Source organism: Spermophilus citellus (genome assembly GCF_964194105.1).
Source record: "Spermophilus citellus genome assembly, chromosome: 3".
NCBI lineage: Eukaryota > Metazoa > Chordata > Mammalia > Rodentia > Sciuridae > Spermophilus > Spermophilus citellus.
Window position 1 is genome coordinate 138,534,087 of NC_138184.1, and position 16,408 is coordinate 138,550,494.

General features: G+C 40.1%; 1 protein-coding gene across 5 annotated transcripts in view; it reads right to left on the reverse strand.

Annotated features, from left to right (window-relative positions):
• Window positions 1-16,408, reverse strand: part of BMPER (BMP binding endothelial regulator) — a 251,580-nt gene that overhangs the window by 109,711 nt on the left and 125,461 nt on the right. For all 5 annotated transcript variants that reach the window (XM_081284713.1, XM_081284712.1, XM_081284711.1 and 2 more), the window contains one exon: window positions 2,957-3,056. In XM_081284713.1, the coding sequence (XP_081140839.1) occupies window positions 2,957-3,056 (100 nt within the window). The remainder of the gene's footprint in view (window positions 1-2,956; window positions 3,057-16,408) is intronic.

A 16,408-nucleotide genomic window follows, 5' to 3' on the forward strand; every position in this document is an offset into this window, starting at 1 on the left:
GAGAACTCTTCCAGAGTTAGCCCCCCAAAAAAAGTCAGAAAGCTATGTATGGATGGATTTGGCCCATCCCATTATAATTTCTTCTGTCAAAACACACCTTAATTTTAGGAAATTATAAAAAATATCCCTGGAAAGTTTTATATTTGTGTTTAGTGCACAAAGGATGGTAAAATTATTTTTCACAAATGTAAGCATTATTCTCTTTTTAAACTATCCACCAGATATATTTCTGTCCATTAAGAAGTAAAAATAGATCTGCTTCAGTTGAAGAATTTTTAAAATTTTAATCACGAGACTTGTCTTTTGCCTATCTTTTCTCTATGTGTGCTTCAGGTATTTTGTAAGTAACCTCAAATCCTCTTTAGCAAAAGGCAAAAGACTAGATACAATGCTTTGTGAAGAAGCTTTCATCTCTACCAATCAAAATGCATCTTTTTCATGGATGAGGTCCATGTTCCCTCCCCAGAGGTCCACTATCTCTTAGAACAAATGGCCCTTCCTCTTTTCCCACAGACTGCTGGTTGCACTATCTACTGTGCTCAATATTGTTGAACAGGTGGACAGATGGCTGGATGAATGAGTGAATGGATCTATTGATGGGTCAATCTGTCAACTGATTACACAAACAGATTCTTCAATGTTTTCATCCTCCTGAACAAACAAAACCAATGGCTTAAATTATTCCTCACTAAAATATAAATTTAACCTCTAACTATGAATATAAAGCTCTTAGCACAGTGCCTGGCACTCATTAATATACTCAATAAATGGCAGTGTTAACAATTATTATTATTAATGGTGATCTAATTCAAATATATGGGTTGGGTCACCCTGAGATGAACACTAGGTGCTACTCTGTATATGCTGATCTCCGACAAGACCACTCATTAAAACTGAGAAAATCAAGGAAAAGAATGTTGTAATGCAAGAGGTAGAGATATATCATGTGCAGAAATCCTGGTCAGGGGAAAATATAAGAGCAAATCAATACCCAACCAGTCAAATAATTAGACGAAGATTTCAACATTTACAAAGCATCCTCATGTTTACTTTTTTCCTTCTGTCTTTTGTTGTGTGTATATGTTTCAGTTCACCATCAAAGAACACGAAATCTTACCTTAATCCCAAATTCATCACGGCCCAACTTAAGATAAAACATTCCAGGGAGTGGTTCTGTGTCTCCTTGGACAGCCTGATTTAAGCCATTGCCACATCATTCCACTGTGGTTTAGCCTAACCAAAAAAGCTCTCATTTGAGGGAATTGTGATTTTCCAAGTTTCCCAAAACTCACTGTTCCTTTTGTAGTCCATCTTAAAACCACAAATGATCAGAAAAATCTGCATTCAATACAACAGCCATGGCTCATGTGGGAAACTTCTAAGTTGACTTAGCATGCCCAGAGAATCAGCTTCAAAGCCTTAATCAAGCCTACTTATCTTTGAGGCCTGCCTGGTCCAAACACCACTTCCTTTGTGATGGCTTTTCTGCTTAGCTCGAACAGTACTTCTGCCATGACCCTCAGCCAGGTGACTTCTATCACACTGAACTAGCTAATTTAACTCCAGGAGCACAAATACACATTGGCAACCCAGAAAGCACACATGCATATGGAAATGCCTTTTCTGTCTAAACAGCTCTTTTTGTTCTTCTAATTATTTCATATTTACTCCAAAAGTGTTTGTGCAAGTATCAGACAAGTAAGTGTTGTTAGATAAAATTACAGTGGAATCCCTCAAAAGGAGAAAACTATCTTAGTTTAATAAAATACCTCCATTTGCCAATTTGATTATAAAAAGAGAATCGACTTTGGGGTATGGCTCTAGTAATCTGTGAATGATAGAAAGAAATCATCAGGAGGCTTTGGAGTTGGAGAAAGCAAATTATGAAAGAAAGAAGACTCAAGGAGAGGATGTGAATGGTAACTAACAAGAGACTGGGGCCCAAATAGAAAAGATAATCAGTGAAATTTTCCCAAAATCAAAATAATTAAGACCTTTTTAGAACAGGGGGACTTAATATTTCATTTCATGGTGTTCTCATGATTCTTTATGGATTATTCTTTGAATAGTCACCCTTTTTGGATTCAAACCTCAACAAAATATGTTAAACAATCTTCAATTCAATGGCATCATAAGATGTGAAAAAACTGGGGACAGGGGGGTCTCTGAAAGAAAAAAATGGTATAAAAAATTATAAAAAAGAAAATGGAAGCGAGATCAAGAGGAACATCAGGAACATGAACACAAACTCAGAGGTGATTAGGGACAGAGTTAGCCGCCCCAAGGATCCCTAGAGATTCTAAAGGAATACTTCCTTCTCTGTACAATAAAATTGATAATAGCTCCCACATGACACACAGGAGTTCTATTTTTAGAAACTATATTTCACAGCTTCTTGGAAAGATTAAATGAGGGAAAAGCACACTAAAATGTCCCTCGTATGTTGCCTAGGTTGGTACACACCAAGTGTTCAATAAGAAAGTGCTTGAACTTTCTCCTTTTTGACTATTATTCATTTTTCTCTTCCAAATCTCTCATTTTCTGGCACGCTATCCTCCCCTGAGCTTTGGCTTCTGCAGACAACACCAGTCTACATTCTTCCATACATTTACTTCAAATGCTCTTAAAGTATGTTCCTACCAATAATCATAAGGCCCAATTAAAGAGAGCTTCTTCAGTACCGTTCTCACCACATGGGACAATGTCCCAGGTGGTCTGGTGTACTGGGTTCCAGATATAAGGAAAGATAAGAGCAGCCTCTTTGGCAGCCTCAGATGAGAGCCAACCCCTGTTTACGCCTTCTACTCAGGAGATTAGAAGGAGCCGTTGACTCTAACAAACCATGAACAAGACGACTTCAGAACCCCAATAACCCCAAATAACAATCTGTATCAATACTCAGTCGAAACTCTGGAAAAAAATTGCATTGTTTTTTGACCTGAAAATAGTCACTCACCCAAACATTTGGGGCAGCACTGTCCTGGGGGTGTGTGACTAAGGTGCTGGGGACAAGAGAGAATGGGACAGACTTCTCTCACGCACTGTGTCCTGCCTCCCTAAGAAAAGAGAAAGAGAAAAAAAAGCACATTTAGAAAAGTCAGTGCATATAGATTGTACAACCAAGATATCTGGAGCAAGCCTAAGGCCCTTCCCTATTATTGGGTACCTGGGGTGACTGCTCAGGTCCATGTAATTCCTCCCAAGCATCCTTTTATCTTCTCCATAGGCTTTATGAAGTATAGATGCAAAAAGACTGCCTCCCAAGAGATGATTCCAAATGGCATCACCTCCCCCAGACCCGCCCACTACCACCTTTCTTCATTTTTTCCCTTCTCAAGACCAGCTTCTGGTGGGTCTAACAAACAAACCATCTCAGTTTGCCTAGAATTGGAGACTTTCAGTCTTAAAACCAGGAAAATTTCATGCAAACCAAGATGAGTGGGCCACCCTAAATGTCAGTACCCTTCTTACCACTCATTCCCCTGCAAGCAAAGGAACCCTCTGTATTTATTGAGCCTTTTCCTCCTCTTTCTGACTCCCAACTTTCTGCAGTTCCTGCAGACATCTTCCTGCAGGAAGACCTCACTGTCTGCCACAGCTTGAAGGTGTCACCGGGATGGCTCACTGAGGGTCCAACTAGAAGATGTGGCCAATCTGCTGAAAATTGATGGCTCTGAACATTGTTTAGTAGAACCATCTCCCTGGATTCCAGCTAATCAAATCTGTTTCCATTAACTGGTGGTAAGGTTATGACGATTAATATTGGACAAATGGAAAGAGCCTTAGAGGCCCATGGAAGAACTTTTCAAACCTTTGAATATTTTTCCTACTTTCTCATTCTCATTGTTGACCCTTTCTGTTTCTCAGACCCTTTACTTCTGACAGCCCTTCCTTGTCCTTGGCTTCCCTGCTTTCTCTGCCCAGAAGTATCTCTTCTCTCTCTGGAATGCAAGATGCATCCTTATGCCCTTCTTGTCCTTTAGAGGAGAACACGCTTTTCCAGCCTCAGCAAATTTTAACTGCTTATTCAGAAAGCTGGGGCAGAGAAAAAAAAATGCCTTCCAGTTAATTTATATATAACAAACCTGCAAGGCTGACTGATACCTATTCCTTGCAATATGAATTACTATGAACTTCATTTATAAGTTTTCTTTTTTAAAGAAAATATGAAAATTCGGTAAACAAATTACAAGAATTTCAGTGGATTGGCTTGTCCAGGATTTGAGCTAGAAATCAAACTAGTGGACTTTCAGGTGTCCATTGTCATGAGTGGATAATTTATATCTCAGGGGACCTCAGGAAAAGAAGAACTTGAGGCTCAAAGAGCCTTAGGTCCATCAAGGGAACGACCCAACGTTAGACATTTCCTCACCACTTCTGCATGAGTAGCAGGCATTAGCTTTGGCCTTGGGGATCCTATTCATTTTCATCCTGGCAAACTGCTGTCACCTCTATTTCCGCTTTTGCTATTTTAATTACTAGTTTATTTTTTGGTGGTGAGGAATAAAAAAGAGAGGGCATGTTATATGTCTTTTTAAATATGTGTTATTTTGAAACCTCTTTAATGTTGGATTCTTCCCCAAACCAATAGAGAACATGTGAATATACCACAAAAAGCTCATCTGTTGTTTTTACATTATTTCCCGATCAGCAAGAAGTCATGAAAAGTCTCCCCCAAATCCCAAGCTATTCTGAGATTTCTCACTCAACCCTACATGATCCTAAAGTTAAGGGCCTGTCATCAGACTTCAGAGGTGGGTGACCTGAATCTGGCAAGCCCCTGAGATGGGCTCAAGCTTATACATAAAACACAAAAGTCATATCCAGAGGGAGGACAGGATGGCGCTGCCCTTCACTTTTAATTTCAAAGAAATTCATCTGCAAGCAACTTCCTAAATCCTGAAGCTTCCAGCAACACAAGCTTGCCTGTGTGCTGGTTTCTCTTAGGTGTACAGAGAACACTTTCTTTTCACCCATGTATTCTGTTCTTGTTGGATCAGCATCTATTTTTCAAGCATATATTAAAATTAAAATTTGAAAAACATTGCATAATTGCAAAAGAGTTAACTTATCCAACACTTTGGAAAGCTGGCAAAAGAACATGTGTACTCCAGTAATTCTCCTTACCATGAGGTCAAAGAGCAAATTTTGCATACATAATACAACTGCAGTTTGTGTTTCCCAAGAGTCGTTAAAGTAACTTGAACTCCAATATGGGTTTGCTGGTTTAGTCAAGTTTTATTTTGTTTGGGTTGCAGTATTGTGGCACAGCCCAAGTCCCGAGGCAGCATTCCAATTAATGCCTCCAAAGAAAGTGCAAGCCCTTCCTAGGAACACAGTCACAGCTTACAACCTGCCTCTATGATTTCAACTCAGCAGGGACTCTGGTTAAAGGACAGTCTGTGGCTATGCTGTGAACCAAGAGGGTTAAAATAACAGGAGTAAACATTTTTGGTTCTAAAAATGAACAAATTCCTACTGTAACCACACTAACTCAGGCTCTGTGAGATTGTCACAAGAGCTCTCTGATTGGCTTGTCTGACTCCACTCTCTTCCAGTAATCCCTCCTGGAATGTTCCATATGTCCAGGACTCCTTTCCAATATCTTTCCACCATTCCATTATCTTGTCAAATATTTCTTTGGGGCCATCATAATATGTTGGGGATATAGCAATGAATATAATACACAGAAATCACTCACCTTAAAGGAGCTTCCATTACCAGTGAGTACACCCCCTATTCCTGCTTAGCTTCAGACTCACAACTGCCTTCAGGATAAGGTTCAACCTGCTCAGGCTAAAAGTCAATGTAGGGGGGTGTAATAGTTGGTGTATGCACACCAAAATCTACTTCCTTTTTCTCTCACAGAGCTATACTACATTTCCCACACTCCCTTGCAGGTAAGTGTGACCCTATGACTGAGTTCTGATCAATGGGAGGTAGAGGGTACTAATATAACACACCCACAAGCCTACCCAATAGAAATTCTTCACACACAATCCTCCATGCTCTCATTTATTCTCTTAAGAGTTGACCTACTGAATGGAATAAAGAAAAGGCCTAGTTCCCTGGGTCACCCTATCGATATCTACCCTCAAGATCCCTGTAATGAACTGAAATAAGCAAGAAATAAATTGTTTTTTGGTACTGCACAATGGACCTTTATTACATCATAAGTGTAGTTTGTCAAGACACCCAATAATCTCTCCAATCTGCCTCCATCACAACTCCAACATAAAGTGAAGGTTCCAGAGTTATCTTATTTCTTATTGCCCTCCAACACATCCCACCTTCCATCTTCTTTATACACACCTTTTTCCCCTCTGACCTCCATCACTGACCCCTATAAAAATTCTGCTTCATTCAAAGTCAATATCAAGAATCATTCCACCTGTGAAGTTTTCCTGAGACCTTCATTTTCCTGGAACCTCCATCGCTTTTCCGTATCACCTCCCTTCTCCTCTATGCCCCTGTATATTGGACACATAACATAATTTTCGGTACACACATAAATGCTTAATCCTACAAGATGAAATTAGTTTTACCTCCCAGCTACACTGTCTTGAAGGCAAGAACCAGTCCTATCTGCCTCATATCCTTCAGGAGAGTGAAAGTTTAAAGAACACCTCAATAAAAACTTAGTGAATCAAAAGTGGAGCTATCACACACAATGAGCTCCAGAATCTGGTGTCTTCCAGACCTCTTTATAGAATGCTAAGGACATGGCTCTGGAGAGTCTGCATCCCAGATTTATCTTTATATCTCCTTAGGGTTTGCACAGTCTCACCTTGCATTGTGCACATTTCAAGTACTACTAAATGTTGTGGATGCTGAGATGCCCAAAGCAACATTCAACTTCAAAATGTAAAACTGGTACAAGTCCGACCAACATAATTAAAAATCTAACATTTTATTAAATGTTCAAACATTGCATGATGGTTAAAATACATAGAGACAAACTACTCTATTCTTATCTGGTTGTCAAGTAAAAGAATGTGCTAGAAACTTTCATAATATTTGAGTGTTCTGATTTTCACTATTTTGCTTTTCCTTAGAAAGGCAAGTTTGTTCTCGAGCGAAGGTCATTTATTATAATTGCACATCCAAGTACTTCTCTTGACAGTAGCTGTTTTTAAAACAAAAGTCTGAAATCTATCTCCGGCGTATTTTCTGTGCTCTTATTTTGTTTTAGCTGATTCAGTCAAGTATACAATTGCTTTGTGTCAAAGTTTACCCTAGAGCAGCAATTTTGCTGCATAATAAAAATCTGTCTTCCTAAATAGTGTGATGAGTGCAAGATGCTAAAACCACAGCCATGTGCATGTGGAATGCTTCTCCAACCCCTGAGGACCCGCTGAGAATGAGGGCTGGAAACTGTCCTGTAGCATGAGACATGGCACTGATCCCTTGATCAGGATGCACAGCCTGGCTCCTAACAGGAGGCTGGGAGCAGAGTTGCTGAACACTTACCAAAAAACTCTCTAGAATGTGGTGGAGCTGATTCATTGCTAAACAATGCTACAGGCTACCACATTCTAGAGAGATGTTTTCTTATGCCCAGTTGTTTTAAAAGAATAGAGTTCTTCGTTTATTCTGAGAAGATGGTAGAAAGAAGGGAGAGAGAGCCTGGAGGGGCTATGTAGGAAAGAAATACATCTCAAGTGGGAAGGATTCCTGAGTGGCCCCTTATTCTTATATTACCACAATCAGAGGTTCAAAGCTGACTTGCGAGCAGAGCAACCACTCCGAATTAAAAATTGGGTCCAAAGAGAGTCACAAAAAGAAGTAGATATCCTTAGCCATTCTTCTTTTTGGCCTAGAACTTTATTTCACTAAACTTTCAGAGCATGACACTTATTTCCAGTCTTGTTACTTGGATTTTCCCATTCTTGACCAGCACAGAACAGAAAACAAAACAAAACAAAAAAAAACCTGCCAATCAAAGTGGGAAGTGAAGGAGGCCATTGAGCTGCTGATCTGAGGGAGCAGAAGTAGAGTGGCCAAGGGGACAGAAGACTCCCTAGGAACAGGAAGTGGATGTCAAGCCCAGGTTGTTGGAGGCCCTAGATACTTTTGTCATTTTAACAAGTCTCCCAAAGACCCTGTGTGCTGCCTATCCTCACCCCTAGAGTAGAAGCTGAGGCACTAAACCTTAGGAAACTTGCTCAGAAAACATGCCTCCCAAAAATTAAGTGGCAGGGTCAAAATGCAGATTCAGTCCTAACATCAAAGTGGAGTCCTTTCCATCAGTTATGGCCTCCCAATGGCTGCACAGTTTCTTAGGTGATAATAATATGAAGTATTATCAACTTGATGGTCAGAACTTCTTCCCCTTTGAGCCATTTATTATATCTTCCCATAGATTCTGGTTACAGCATTATATCTGCTTCTTAGATGCAAATGTTTAGATACAATGTAGTATCTACATTGTGTTACTTACTGATTATTTGATAAAAATCCAAATCATGCATTCACTTTATTTGCCCCTAGGGCTTTTTACTTGTCTCATTTTCCCTCCCACCCCCCTTCTTTTCTGTTCTTCCCTCTGAAATAAGATATTCCTAATGTAGAAATCTGAAAGTTGGAGGCTTCTCTCTGGGAGCCATTAAAGGTGATTATCGTCCATCCCCATACCTAACTGATAACCCACCAACAAGGCCCTTTATCTCTTCTGCAATTCAATTGAAAGACTTTGCTTTTGAATCCACAAATAAGGATGTACCATGTTCATGCCTGAAAACCTGTAATGGCTCCTCGTTGCCATCAGGATTCCCAATCTAGCCAGGGTCAGAATAACTCATGGAGTTCTTGGAAAAGGATACATATGCACATATACCTGTTTGTGAATACACACACATATATTTTTTGTGTATATATATTATATATAAACATATATATATATATATATATATATATATATATATATATATATCAACTCTCTATATATAATATATAAAAAGATGAGAAAAAAGAGGAACAAATAAGTGCTACACACGTACACAGCCAAGTACTGCTTAACAAGGAGGACACATTGTGAGAAATAAATTATTCAGCAACATCCTTGTTGTTTGAACATCACTGAGTGTACTTAGATAAACTAAGATGGCTCCAATATCACTAGGCAATACATGCAGACCACCATGGTTGACCAAAATATATTTATGATATACATAACAACATGCAATGACAGTGGGATATATTTGTGAATGCATATACCACTGTGGTGTAAGAATTTATGTGTAGGTATCAGATTTACCCATTAGATCAGTATTTCTCAAATTTCAAATTACTGACATTTGGGATCTGCTCATTTCTTGCTGAGGGGACTGTCCTATGCACTGCAAGATGTATAGCAGCATCCCTGATCCCTACCTGCTATGTACCAGTAGCATCCTTCATGCCCTGGTTGTAACAACCAAACATGCCTTCAGACATTGCCACATGTATCCTGGGGATTTGATTTCACTCCTAGGTGAGAAGAGTACTAGACTAGTGTTTCCTCAAACCATCAACCAGGAGCATGCATTTCTTTCTTTTTTTTTTAAAAAGAGAGAGAATATATATATATATATATATATATATATATATATATATATATATATATATATTTAGTTTTCGGTGGACACAACATCTTTGTTTGTATGTGGTACTGAGGATCGAACCCAGGCCGCACGCATGCCAGGCGAGCACGCTACCGCTTGAGCCACATCCCCAGCCCAGGAGCATGCATTTCTAACGTCTTTCAAATGTCCTTGAGGATGCTGTCCAAGGCATTCTACTTTGCAAAATGTCTCATTAGCAGGAGCTCCCAGGAAGCAGGACTGAGGTTTGTGTATAATGTTAGTTCCCCCAGCAGTCAGCACACAGCATAGCTCCCAACATGTTCTTGAGACATGTGTTTTGAAGAATGAAGCCCATTTTCCATGGGGAGCACTTCCCACTGAGGGAAGAACCAGGCCCAGTCCACCTCACTGGTGGCTGCAGGCGTCTTTTCTTGGGGCTTAGGAAGGTAGGAGGTCAGGGAGAAGCAGGGTGAATTGGAGCTGTGAATAACGCAGAGTAGTAGAATTGTGCATTGAGACCACCACAGGCTTTATAATCTGTGCAGATCCTGGAAGCTTTCTGCCCTGAGAACCTGCATGTTATGGCTACATATGGGTTTCTGTTTCCAAGTGATAAAATAAAACTCAACTGTAATTTTACACACAGATAGCCAAACATGTCAGCAAAGCTCCACCAGCATGCCCATTTTGTCCCATAAAAATCTCAAACAAACAACAACCGCTGAGAGGGACCCACTGGACCGACAAAAACAAAAACTCTTTTGTACACTTCATTACCTAGTCAGAGACCATGAGCCAGTGCTCCATCTCAAGAATCAAAGCCTGAAACAAATTCCTTTGACTTTTCCCATCAACCCCTGTTTCTAAGTCTAATTGTAGCGTTGTTTATACTGTTTTAGTTTCCTGTTGCTGCTCTAAAAAAAATTACCATGAAAACTTAGTAAACTACTGTTTAAAACAGCATGCATTTATCAGCTTACAGTTCTAGAGATCAGAAGTCTGAATTTCACTTCACTGAGCAAAAATCAAGTTGTGGGCAGAACTATGTTCCTCATGGAGGCTGTGGGGGAGAATACATTTCCCTGCCTTTTGCAGATTCTAGAAGTAGTCTTGCTTACTTGGCTCATGGCCCCTTCATCCCTATCCAAAGCCATTGGTGTAGCATCTTCAAATCTCCCTTGGCTCTGGCCCACCTGATGTCACTTCATCTCCTTCTCTGACTGACGCTCTTAACTCCCTTTGATGAGGACTCTTGAAAGAAGGTTAACTCATATTATCCAGGATGATATCTGCATGATAAATCCTTAACTTCCTCACATCTGCAGAATGTTTATTTATTTATTTATTTATTTTTGGTACCAGGGATTGAACCCAAAGGCACTTATCCACTGAGCCACACCTCCAGCCCTTTTTTATTTTCATTTTGAGATGGGGTCTCACTAAGTTGGTTACAGCCTCGCTAAATGGCTAAGGCTGGCTTTGAACCCACCATCCTCCTGCCTCAGTCTCCTGAGCCACTGAGATTACAGTGTACACCACCATGCCTGGCTACAGAATAGCTTTCACTGTGGAAAGTCACATTCACAGGTCATAAGGATTAGGACATGGACATCTTGGGATTAAGGGGGTGTATTAGTCTGCCTACCACAATTAAGAAATGATATTTGATTCCTCTGTGTAGTCCCAGGTGTGATTCTCTCAGGATGAATGCCACTATAACACACTAAAATAGTCTCCCCCTCACCGAAGAAGCTAATGATTGAAATGTTTTCGAGACAGGAAGATAGCCAAGAATTTCAGTGCAAATCCTGAAAAAAAAATTCAAGCCCACTCCTTAGTTGTCCTTCCTCCTATTAGAACTTGAACTTCAAGCCAGACAATCTGACTGTCTCATTTTATACACTCTCTTCTTATTGTCACAGGCAAATCTTAAGTGCTGATGGACAGCGTCAAGAGTAAATTTTTTCAGACTGAATAAAGTAGGAAAACTGTCCTGGTAACCCACAGGCCTCTTTGAAGGCACTATGCCAGTCCTTCTGGTCAGTACTTACCCCTTAAATTGAAGCTCCCACTAAGCTGTAGGACTTGGCCAGTCTCACTTTGGCCCTGGCAGCGAGTCCTCAAGGGACCTCAATGTTCTCGCATGATCAGACAGATGGCTCCCAAAGAGTTTGACCATGTTCATCATATTCCAAGACTCTTGCCAAAACTGTAGGAAAATGCCTGTCCTGGTCTCAGCGGGTGGATTGTATGGCACATACTTCGTGCCCTGCGCCTGCTGAGACCACAGCCAGAAGCTGTCTTTCAACAACTTCCCAAGCCAGCTATGGAGACAATGCTGGACCTCTAGTGCATACTGGGGCAAAGCCAAGGCCATAATTTTATGAAATAAATATGAGATTAAAAAATAAATAGGTGATAGACATGTCGTTACTTTTTATTCCATTGGTCTTATTTTCTAAATGTTGTTTAAGTATTACATTTAACTAAGTTTCATTTTTAAAGGTAAAGGTCCTTTCATCTTCCCCTTTGAACTCTCAATCATACCTCCTCCCTGTCACTTGGCTGAATGGCACGGGGCTTTGTTTATGTTTTTGTTTTGTAAAAGAAAATTTAGAAATGTATCCCCTTCTTGCAACCTGAGCTTTCCATCACAGATATGACTGAGTTCCTGTTTGAGGTGCATTCCAACTGGCTGTGGTTTTCCACATATAATTCACTCCCCTCTTGGTCAATTTTAGAAGCAGGAAGATAAGACCACCCCATGGGACCAAGCTCAGATGAGATTGCTGAATAAATACCCTGGGAACAAAAGGGTGAAGAGAAGCCCTGGGACCCAAATCGATTTTCCAGCCCTGGTTTGTTTGGTGTGTGGAAGCAAGTGCCGAGGGACAGCTGGAACATAAGGGATCCACCCTGATGAAGGTGACATCCCTTCTGGCCCATTAAGCAGAGGTGGGAGCTTGCTGATAAGGGCCCTGAGAGTCTGCCCTGCCATGCCAGCCAGCATGGGTATTCCCTCTCCAAAACAATCAATATAAACAAACAAGTAAATCCACAAGAGAGCACCCTCCTGATATTTCAGATTCCCAGAGACCTTGCAGACCACCCTGGTAGTATGTTTCTCAATGCCACCCAGCCACCCAGCAAAAAAAAAAAAAAAAAAAAAAGGAGAAAGACAGAGAAAAAGAGCAAAAGGAAAAAAATAAAAAGAGCCCTTTTCCTTTTTTTTGTCATTTTTATCAAAGTTCAACCTTTCATCATCGTGTAAGTAGCCAGGGCTGTTACAAGTCTGCTGCTGACACATCAAACGCTCGATCTACAGTCTGGCCTGCTTCCAGGGAGATGAAAAGAACAATCATTCAGAACTCACACCTCCTATGAGTTATGAGCCACTCCTGAAAGGAAGGAAATAACACCACCGTGCAGGAGGAGGGATGTCTTCATGTTCCCCAGGCTGTCTAAGCCACAGCACCCAGCAAGCTGCTGTGCACTAAGCAAGATGCCACATGAAGGCCTCCGACGGGTCCAAAGTGTCTAGAAATACTGGGCGGCAAAGACAGAAACACAAGCATCAGCAGCCAACTGACCTTTAAGTTTGACCACCTAAAATAGTTCATCGGTACTTACTGCATTTTTACATATTGTTTTATTTCATCCCAATAATGTTTCTTATAGGTGTATAGCTTGCCCCCCAAACAAGGTGGAACATTCCCTGAGTGCAGAGGTCATGTTACTGTTCTGTCTTCCACAGTGCCTGGCTCCACAGAGAGACCATAGTAACATCTAAAGTATTTGGTTTCTGACCAAACACCTACTTGTTGGGTTGCCAGTTAAAGCTGAAAGTAACTCAAAAAAATGTGCGTGCTCCAGTGAGGTTTCCTAAGTTACAAAAACATTGGTTGCTTGAAATGAATTGCTCTTAACTAAGATATATCTAGACCCCCCTCATTATTTTGAGTAAATTATACTTTGAGGGTTTCCTAAGTATAGTAAGTCTGAATACACTACTGAAAAATAAGATTACATTTAAACTTCATCTGAATTTTTGCAGGGCCACTGACTAGTCACAGCATTTTGGCTTTCATTCACCCATTAAACAAACATTTGAGTTTTTCTGCATCAGACATCATGGCTTTTAAATGAAAAGTACCAAAATGTCTATTTAGTATGTATGATTATGTCAATCTCTCTTTTGTATCAGGTGAAAATTTCCCAAAATTCTAACAAAAATCTAAAATGCAAGTACAATGTCACGGAGCTCTACAATAAACACTCTGGCCTCCATCAAGGAATACAGGCCAGAGAGACTAGAAGTTTCTGGCACTATTCATTCAAACTAGCAGCACCTCTGGGTATTGGTCTTGTCAACCAATTTTAAGTTTGTGTTTTGAGATAATCAGGCTGCGACCCAATCTTGGCAAGCTCTCTGGATGATTCTAAACGAGGCCAGATATGATCAAAGGAAAAGAAGTACACAGTTTGTTGGAAACAGCTGTGGTGGGGGGTCCCAGCTTGGGCCAAAGAGTGTTCTGACATGTCTGGGCAAGTCCAAGGAGGGGAGAGGTGCTTGTTGGTTTTTCCTGAGAGAAAATCCACCCTACGGGAAGAAGAGATGAAACATGACAGAATCACCTAGTGACTGAGCCTAGTTTCAGAAAGAAATTATCACAGATGGAACACATCTGTCACTCAAATCATGCCATTTCCAGTATCATGGTTGCCTGGATCTCTGGTCCTGGATGAGAAAGAAAAACTCAAAAGAACTGTGTCACTAAGGCCTTTGTGGTACAAGCTCTACAGATCTGGGATTCCTATAACTGAGAAGAACCAACCAAAAGGAAAGTGATATTGATCTTTGCTTCCTCAACAGAGACCTCTCATTACTTTGTTACTTGAGGCCATCAGAATATTAGTGACAGTATGCAATCAATGATGGGCAAGTTGTGGCCATGCCAGGCTAAGAACAAAAGGTCCTAGGAAACTGGTAGTAATGCTGAGCAAGGAAACAATGACAGACAGAGGTGGCGGAAAATGAACTCTTTCCCAGCCCAGGAAAAGTGACAGCTCCTCTATCAAGAATTCTGACTTTTGAGGAAGACGCCATCTTCCTACAGAAGGATGGTTGATATCAATGAAGTTCAGCATGTACTAATATAAAACAGTATATATCCACAAGGCATAGGCAGATTCTTAGACAATGGACTCATACATTAGCCAGGTGGGAAGAAAAAGTGCTTTACCTGTTGTAGAAACAATGAGCTATATTACATCAAGCTCCTCTTGGAATAATATTAAGCCAGATTCAGAATGATCATCTTGAACATTGACCAGAAACTGCTTAGGAGAGTCCAGAAGGAAGTGGATGCTTCACTAAAACTGCTGCTGGCTAAAAAGGTTTCTTATAGCCAGGCATGAGATTTGAGTGGACAATAGTTTCATAACTGTGACAACATGTTTGACAACTCTAAAGGTCTTTTTCAAGATGGAGAACTGTAGGACTGGACAAGTTAAATTTTTAACTTCATTAAAAAATATGGTAAGAAAGTTCTACATGAACAACACAATTAGTACCTTATTTCAGAAAATTATACAGAATGGAAAATCATTCTGGACAATTTTTTAAGACCATAGTTAGAAGGACAGAAGTTCAAGGACTTGCCAGGACTACTCTAAAAAGGACAATCTCCATGGTTCCTATGAAGGCAATGGAAGAAGACTGGAAACCAGCCTTTGGAGTTGTGAATGTTTCTACCTTTGAGTAGAAATCAGAGGATGTCCAATCCACTCAAAGAATAGTCAAGGTTTCAGTGATTAATGGACCAGAGAAGTCCTTCAGAACACACCTGGGGCTCTTTTCAAATACAACATTGAAGAGGAATATTCTTGGGGCAAATGTCCAGGACTAATTCAGAAATATCCACCAAGCCACTATGCAAGACTAACATGAGGATGATGGTGACATGATACTTTAAAAACATGTAGATGAAGTGTAAGTTTACATATATGGCTGCACACCCAGCCCTTTGACCAAGAAATCCAGAAAAAGTCACTTCTTAAATTGGTCAATGTTATTAGAGGGGGATTCAATAATCATTACTATGTTTAGTTATCAAGTTCAGAGAACTTACATAAACAAGTAATTCAGTGTACATAATTAGCTCATGGTCAGGACATATGCTAAAATTCCAAATTAATTTGACCTTAACCATATGCAATAGCTAATAGTGAGCATTCACTATGCTTCAGGCCCTGGGTTAAAAGTTTTACTTCTATCTTATCTTTGCATAAACTCAATGAGACAGTATACCTTTTTTCCCAATTCACAGATGAATAAATTAAAATTTAGAAAGTGTCAAGTCACTCTGGATCAAAGTAGTAAGGGATACAACCCGGGGTCTGGAGGAAGTCTCAACTTCATGGGCTCATTTCTTTGAACCATGTAGGTTTCCAGTTTTCCTTCTTAATTTAGAATCTAGAACTGTTTCCTGTCTATATTGAATTTAAGGCACAGGTCTGCTCATGTCAAGAGGAATTAAGATTTCATAAATATTTTTAAATTCTTATTTTCCCTCAAGCTACTGATTCATCACCTACTACCTGGAATTTCACATTTCTGGATACTTTTACTTCTAGAAATCTAATAATACAGCAAATTTGGAGTTTTTGAGAGAATTCTGACACTAATATTTCATACCTAGGGCATGAAGTGAATGTCCTCTTCACAAAGATTCACATCTTTTTGCCCATAACACTGGACCACACACAGGACTTTCTTCAGATCACAGATTTGTTCAACCAGCCTTTGGAGTTGTGAATGTTTGAGAATAGAACCGTTTAGAAAT